At 39.2% G+C, this 7,461-nt stretch overlaps 2 protein-coding genes across 3 annotated transcripts; one reads left to right on the top strand and one right to left on the bottom strand.

Moving 5' to 3' along the window:
* Window positions 1–212: 212 nt before the first annotated feature.
* LOC127242178 (LRR receptor-like serine/threonine-protein kinase HSL2) lies at window positions 213–3,749 on the top strand. The gene is made up of 2 exons (XM_051261616.1): window positions 213–2,848; window positions 2,970–3,749. The coding sequence occupies exons 1-2, from the start codon at window positions 265–267 to the stop codon at window positions 3,332–3,334; spliced, it is 2,949 nt and encodes a 982-aa protein (XP_051117573.1). The 5' UTR covers window positions 213–264; the 3' UTR covers window positions 3,335–3,749.
* Window positions 3,750–5,138: 1,389 nt separating this feature from the next.
* On the bottom strand, window positions 5,139–6,988 carry LOC127242175 (protein BUD31 homolog 2). 2 transcript variants are annotated; one of them, XM_051261610.1, is made up of 4 exons: window positions 6,835–6,988; window positions 6,081–6,184; window positions 5,756–5,943; window positions 5,139–5,434 (listed from the first exon to the last, which is right to left on the bottom strand). In XM_051261610.1, exons 2-4 carry the CDS (start codon window positions 6,172–6,174, stop codon window positions 5,279–5,281), a joined length of 438 nt encoding a protein of 145 aa, XP_051117567.1. In that variant the 5' UTR covers window positions 6,175–6,184; window positions 6,835–6,988; the 3' UTR covers window positions 5,139–5,278. The 2 variants fall into 2 exon arrangements, with proteins under 2 accessions (XP_051117567.1, XP_051117568.1); XM_051261611.1 differs by lacking the exon at window positions 6,835–6,988 and adding an exon at window positions 6,681–6,806.
* Window positions 6,989–7,461: the final 473 nt, after the last annotated feature.

The raw sequence follows: 7,461 nt of genomic DNA on the forward strand, positions 1-7,461 counted from the left end.
AACGTATAACCTCGCTCACACACTCCTATGCTTCACTTATGTAGTGCCAAAATCAAATAATGAGACGTCACCTGCCCCACTAGTTTCCAACCATTAATAAATGTCCCTTTTCCAACTAGCCCATAAAAAATTTGACCCCAAATTCTAAATTGAACAAATAAAATAAATAAATAAAAATAAAATCTCCTTTTTTTTTTTTTTTTTTTAAGCTTTGTAATAAAACTACTCGTCTTCTCTTCCTCACTCAAAATCAATCTCCCAAATATGATTTGTCAGAAGCTCCAATTCCGGCTTCTGATAATCGCGATTTTAATTTTGTGTTTCACGCTTTTAACGGATGCCTCCGCCAGAGACGCTGCGATTCTTGTCCGGGTCAAAACCGGGCACCTCCGCGACCCGGCCGGAGTCCTCGACGGTTGGGTCGTCTCGGACCGGAACGCGCCCTGCAACTGGACCGGAATCCAATGCGACGCCGACCGGCACGACGTCGTTTCGATTAACCTCTCCGGATTTAACGTCTCCGGCGACTTCCCGGCGGACTTCTGCCGGATTTCGTCGCTGCGAAGCCTCGACGTCTCGTCCAACAACCTCGGCGGTGAAATCTCCTCCGATTCGATGTCTCCCTGCTCTCATCTGCTCTACCTCAACCTTTCCATCAACAATTTCGTCGGAAACTTGCCTGATTTTCCGGTGCCGTTTGTTAACTTGACTGTTTTGGATTTTTCGTTCAATAACTTTTCCGGCGACATTCCGGCCAGTTTTGCAGGCTTCCAAAAGCTTGAGTTTTTATCTCTGGGTTCAAATCTGCTTAACGGATCTATCCCTGAGTTTCTCTCCAATTTGACGGAGTTAACTCAGTTGGTACTCGCCGTTAATCCGTTCCAGCTCAGTCCGCTGCCGGCGACGATCGGACGGCTGAGGAAGCTCGAGTATTTGGTGTGTTCATACGCGAATCTCGCCGGAGAAATCCCCGACTCCATCGGAGATCTTGCTTCGCTTAAAAGCCTCGACGTCGCCGGCAACAGTCTCACCGGAAAACTCCCTGGAAGCATCGGGAAGCTGAAAAACGTGGAGCAAATTGAACTGTATGGGAACCAAATCTCCGGCGAATTGCCCGACGCATTTTCCGGTCTCACCTCGCTACTCCGATTCGATGCTTCGCAGAACAATCTCGCCGGAAAAATTCCTCGTAGTCTGACTGCTCTGCCTCTCCAATCTCTGCATCTCAACGACAATTCATTGGAAGGCGATATTCCCGAGATTATAGCCCTAAATCCCAATCTTACAGAGCTGAGGCTGTTCAACAACAATCTCACAGGTACTCTGCCCCAATTTTTGGGTATGAACTCCGATTTGGTTGAAATCGACGTTTCCGGCAACGATCTGGAAGGCGAATTGCCTCAGAATTTGTGCTACCGGAAAAAGCTCGAGTTTCTGATTCTGTTTCGGAATAGATTTTCCGGCGGACTGCCGGAGTCGTACGGCGAATGCAGCAGCATAACGTATATACGTATTCAGCAAAACGAACTCACCGGAAACGTGCCGGAAGGTCTATGGGGACTCGCCGGAATTCAGCACATGGAGTTCACCGACAACCGTCTGGAAGGTTCGATTCCGCCGCGAATATCAACGGCGGAAGGCTTAGAACAGCTCCTCATCTCCGGCAACAAATTTTCCGGCAACTTACCGGCGGAAATCTGCCGTCTGCAAGAACTCAAGAAGCTTGATCTCAGCCATAACCAGATTTCCGGCAATCTGCCGGCGTGCATCACTCAGCTCACCAAATTGCAGGAAGTTCATCTCCAGGGGAACAAATTCAATGGAGAAATCCCCAAAACCGTTTCCCCATGGACAGAACTAACGCAGCTGGATTTATCCAGCAATCAGTTCTCCGGCGCCATTCCGGCCGAGCTCGGCGATTTGCAGGTCCTAACATTCCTGGATCTCTCCAACAACCTCCTCTCCGGCGAAATTCCATCGAAGCTAACCAAATTGAAGTTCAACGAATTCAACGTATCCAACAACAACCTCCATGGAAGAATCCCAGCCGGCTTCGACACCAAGTTCTTCCTCTCAAGCCTCACCGGCAACCCCGGCCTGTGCAGCTCCGATCTCCGGCCAATTCCTCCATGCTCCCGTTCGAAGCCCGTAAACATCGTCCTCATCGTCGTTCTATCAACCTTAGCATCGATCCTCGTTGTGCTACTCCTCTGGCTCCTCGTAAAAACAAAGAAGCTCATCCGCTTCAAATCCCATCCGCCATGGAAGATCACAGCCTTCCAGAAGGTCAGCTTCGACGAAGAGGAAGTCCTCTCCGCCTTAACCGATCGGAACCTGATTGGTTCCGGCGGGTCGGGGCGTGTCTACCGTGTCAGGCTAAAGAACGGTCAGACGGTAGCTGTGAAAAGGCTGTGGGAGCCGAAGGGGTTATCGGAATCGGAGACTGTGTTCTTGTCGGAGGTTGACACGTTGGGTCGAATCCGTCACAGCAATATCGTGAAACTGTTGTTCAGCTGCATCGGCGACGATGTTAAGGTTTTGGTGTACGATTACATGGAGAACGGAAGTTTGGGCGACGTATTGTACGGCGAGAAAGGCGGGGAGGTCTTGGACTGGTCGAGCCGGTTCAAGATTGCCGTCGGGGCTGCGCAAGGGCTCGCGTATCTGCACCACGATTGCGTGCCTCCGATCGTTCACCGAGACGTGAAATCGAACAACATTTTGCTCGACGACGAGTTCCGGGCGAAGGTCGCAGATTTCGGCCTCGCCAAGATGCTCAATCGCAGCTCGACGGAGAGCGATCCCGTCATGTCCCGTGTAGCCGGGTCGTACGGCTACATTGCTCCGGGTAAAAAAACGTTTGCACAGATATTTTCGAAACTTTTAAGACTATTCATCTACAGTAAAAAAAAAATAATTTTTGTCTAAAGGGAGTTTATTTCTTACAATTTTTTAACTTATTTGCGCAGAGTATGGATACACAATGAAAGTTACAGAGAAGAGCGACGTATACAGCTACGGGGTGGTGTTGTTGGAACTAATCACGGGTAAAATCCCGAACGATCCATCGTTTGGGGAGAATAAAGATATTGTTAAGTGGGTGACGGAGATCGCATTATCATGGCCCGAACACGGCGGCGCCGGGAGCGTGGACAATGCCCGGTTGGAACAAGTGTTGGACCCTCGACTTGATAGGTGTACCGTAGAGTACGGTGAGGTAGAGAAGCTTCTGAATGTGGCCTTGTCGTGTACAACGGATTTGCCGACAAGTCGGCCTTCGATGAGGAGGGTTGTCGAGCTTCTTAAAGATCTTTCCTCTCCACGGCCCAAATAAGAATTGGAGTGAAGATTAAAGACCATATGAGTTTTTGCGTAGTCTGTATTGAAAATTAGAGTATAGACAATACATGTTTGTTATAAAAAGTTTGGTTTAATTAGGATGTTAAGGTTGAGAATTTATCAGTACTATGCTGTTATTGGAATCGGTATATAAAAATACTATAGATAATATATATAAATATGATAGACAATATATCTTGTATAAAGTATTTGTATGTACTTTTAGTTTTATTTTCAAAAATTCTGTAATTTTGTGAGTGATTAGGCTAAAGCTTCGATTTTCGGAAGATTTTGTGATTTCTTGAGCTATTTTTGGTTGTGCCGGAGCCAAGGTAGTATCCCATTGTCTCTTTTGTAATTTGAGGGTGCCGCGGTGGCTGAGTTTCGAACATTTTTACGATTCTGCATTATTTTTTTTGGGTTCAATTCAATAAGAGTTTTAAGTTTTTTTTTTTTTTTTTGGTTCAATTCAATAAGAGTTTTAAGTTTGATGACTGTGTTATTATCTTTTTATTTTTTATATATATATTTTTTGGTTTAATTTAAATGTGGTAAAAACTAACACGACGGTTCGACACGAATACAATAATAAATAATTAGGTTTTGGTCAAAAATTTTAATCCAATTATGTACCTTGGTTGACATGAACCTGATAGGATAATAAACGAGTTGGGTTAGAGTTGAGACTCTCAATTCGAATCTGACACAACAACTCGATTATAATATATTAATATTAATTAGTATATTTATTATATATATAAAATAATTATAATTTAGTAATTAGTCCACACATTAATTTAAATTAAATTCAATTTTTAAATAATTCAATATAATTCATTATACACAAAACCAACAAAAACTAACCGAAGACAGACAAAAATATTTGAATTTGAATTAAAGATTTCGACTTAATCATCTAATAGATTAACACTGGTCAACACGAACCCGATACGATAATAAATTGGTCAATACGAACTCGACACGATAATAAACAAATCAAGTTTGGGTTGAACTATTTAATCCGTTTAAAATATTCACGACACGAATTTACTCATTGTTTAATTCAATAAGAGTTTTAAGTTTAAATGTTGTTTGATGGTTTCATATTTCAAATTTTGTATCAAAACACAACAAATACAAACTTTGCATTATTAATTTATATTTCATCTATTGTCTGTCTCTATTTAAGATATTGTGTTCTTTATGTTTTTAAATGAATATTTATAATAGTTTAATATAGTTATATGATAATGATAGATTAATGATTTTGTTCTCTTCCTAATGGAATCCCCGCGGATAAGGATTTAAATGAATCATATTATTGTCATTATACTTAACATTAAAAATATTCTTATATATGTATAATTTTTGTTCAAATGTCATTCTATTAGTCTTATAAGATACTAATTAAAGTATTTTTGTAGATATATTTTTAATTTGTATTATATTTTCATATAATAATTAATATTCAAATATCAACCGGCTATTGAGTAGGACAAAAATGAAACAAATCTTGAATCAGCCATTTGAATAATATTTGTCAAAACTGTATTTCAAAAATCCAAACCAAATAAGTTAAAAACTAGTTCAAATCGAACACAAACACCGCTTCAAATTCGAAACAAATCGAATATCAAATCAAACAGAGAGACGATCAATTTCACAAATATCAAAGCAAAAAATTGTAGTATTCAATTGAGTTGGATTCGTATTCAACCCTAGCTAGAAATGCATGCAATAATATCCATATTTCTTGTGACTTGATTGATTCATGCATACAAAAACTCAACACAACATCATAACAACACAATAGACAGATTACATTTTTACTCATAGCAAATGTTAATTCCAACTCCAAATATCATCAGTTCAGTGAAAGACATGAATCATAACAAGCAGCTATTCGGAAGCTAATAAATAGTTTGGAGTTACCGGTTACTCAATCTCCGCTAGCACAGCCTCCGCAGCCACAGTGTACGCATTCGATAACCTTTTCTTCTCGAAGATGCTTGGGGACTCGGCAGACACATGTGGTTTGGAAATTATGGTCTCGTGGTTGCATGCACCTTAAGCAGCAGAGCCGTTCATAACCAGGCTGCAAATCAAGTCAAGTATTATCCGTAAGAAGTTGCTTTGTCATCATCAGTTGGACACGACACGACCAAATAAAGCACAAAATGCACATTGTTATGTCACAAGACTTAATTAAAGAAACAATTCTTGCTAAAAATAACCGAATTTTGTTTCTATTATCGGTCCATATTCAACCTATGCATCGAGATTTTGTTATTGGACACACATAACACTAACTCTGAGGAATGAGCCGTCAATAAATTTGAGATAATGCTAAGATATAAAACATTCACACCACGATTCTTCATCTTTAAAAGAACCTTCAATAACCAAATTAAAATACCTTCTTCCATTTAGCAATTAAATTCCGATCAGCATGTCCCTGGTCCAAGCAGAACTCAAATAATTCCTTCGAAATTTCCTTCCTCTTATAGTAAAGGTCGAAGATGTATCGGCTCCGTTGATGGGCTATTTTGAATATAGGCCATAACGCCTCGCATTTTCTTTTACCATCGTGTGGATCAAGCTCAGCTGCCACCAAGAACAGAAGATCAAATGAATCAGTATCCATCACTGTGTGTTTGTTTCGAGTATCTAGAAATACTTAAAATGGCGAAAACACATCATATAAATATAAATAGTGACTGCAATGGTATATGAACATAAACCTTCTCTCATCTTTCCCTGAAGTTCAAGTAGAGTTGGTTCAATCAGCTCCCATCCTTCCGGGTACTTAACCCTGTTCGTCTTCACTTTAGGCATGATTTTCAAACTGAAATAAACATCGATAAAATCGAGTGTAATCAGCAACTTTAGCATTGAAACTTAATATTTCCATACATCACAATATCAACACTATCATATCCATTTTGTTCTTATATCTACCATCAGGCACTGAGGATGCTTTAATTTCTATATAACATACTTATCATTGAAAGGAAGGCACCATTCCTCAACGCGCAACCTACGTAGTTCCTAAGTCTAATTTGGTAAGGAACAAAACTTCGATTCAATCAGACATCATGAAGAGAGCAAAAATTATTGGAATTTGATCTAATGAACAAAGGAGATTGATTATCTTGCTTCAAGAAAAATTACAACACAATTAATTAGTTGTCTCTACCTGAAATCACAAACCCTAACAAATAATGAAGAGTAGAAATTAGATACACACTAGGTTCGGCTAAATTTATTATGTTATCCAATATTCGCTCCTTAAATCGACATCGCCATGAAATATGAAAGAAGAAGCAGAGGCGTGTGCTTACCCTACGTATTTTGCAAAGCAAATTAGCCATAGGTTGAGCTCAGGAACAATTTTATCCGATTACACAAGGGAGAGATTCCCCTAAAAAATTAAACCCCTAATTTTTTTTTTTCAGTTCTACCGATTTGTGAAAGTGATCGTCGGTTTGAGAATACCTGGAGGGGAGCAAGCAAGTCTCGAGGGCACCGGCGGCGGGGATCGGGACAGCAATGGAGATGGAGTATTGCCGGTGTGGACGAATGGTTCGCCTCAAATAGAATTTTGGCTCCTGTTCGAGGAGCTTCCCAACTTTCTCGAATCGGGTCCCGACCCGACCCGACCCGACAGACCCGATGCCAGACTAGATATGCCCGGCCGGTTCGACAACAAACCGGAATTGAAATCGAAAATTTCACAATCCAATTTCGATTCCAACTTTCCAATATTCAGTTTTATTATAAGTATATATTTTATTTTTCTTTTAATTTGGGATAATTTGAAAGAAAAGGATTTTAATAATTTTTTTATTTAATTATTTATTATATCTTTTAATATTTTTATAAAATTTTTATAAAAGTTTCAAGTTTTAATATTTATTTATTTTATATTTAACTATATTAAATGAATAATAACATATAATTTGCATATATCATATATTTTCAATCAAACTTTTTAGTAAGTTTTATTATAATATTTTTTAAAAATAGTTATATAAAGTAGTATATAATAATATTTATAATTAAAAAAATTGAATAAACAATGTTTGGATTTAATTTTAATAATTAATTCAATCAAATAAATAT

Source organism: Andrographis paniculata, unplaced genomic scaffold, assembly GCF_009805555.1.
Source record: "Andrographis paniculata isolate CXL003 unplaced genomic scaffold, ASM980555v1 Contig86END, whole genome shotgun sequence".
NCBI classification, from domain to species: Eukaryota; Viridiplantae; Streptophyta; class Magnoliopsida; order Lamiales; family Acanthaceae; genus Andrographis; species Andrographis paniculata.

Excerpts from the sequence above, each read along its gene's own strand:
- LOC127242175 (XM_051261610.1), bottom strand. The coding sequence starts at position 6,174 with ATGCCTAAAGTGAAGACGAACAGGGTTAAGTACCCGGAAGGATGGGAG. Across the intron at positions 5,944-6,080 it reads TCAGGGAAAGATGAGAGAAG|CTGAGCTTGATCCACACGAT; the intron begins GTTTATGTTCAT and ends TCTTGGTGGCAG. Across the intron at positions 5,435-5,755 it reads TAATTGCTAAATGGAAGAAG|CCTGGTTATGAACGGCTCTG; the intron begins GTATTTTAATTT and ends CTTGATTTGCAG.
- LOC127242178 (XM_051261616.1), top strand. The coding sequence starts at position 265 with ATGATTTGTCAGAAGCTCCAATTCCGGCTTCTGATAATCGCGATTTTA. Across the intron at positions 2,849-2,969 it reads GTACGGCTACATTGCTCCGG|AGTATGGATACACAATGAAA; the intron begins GTAAAAAAACGT and ends TTATTTGCGCAG.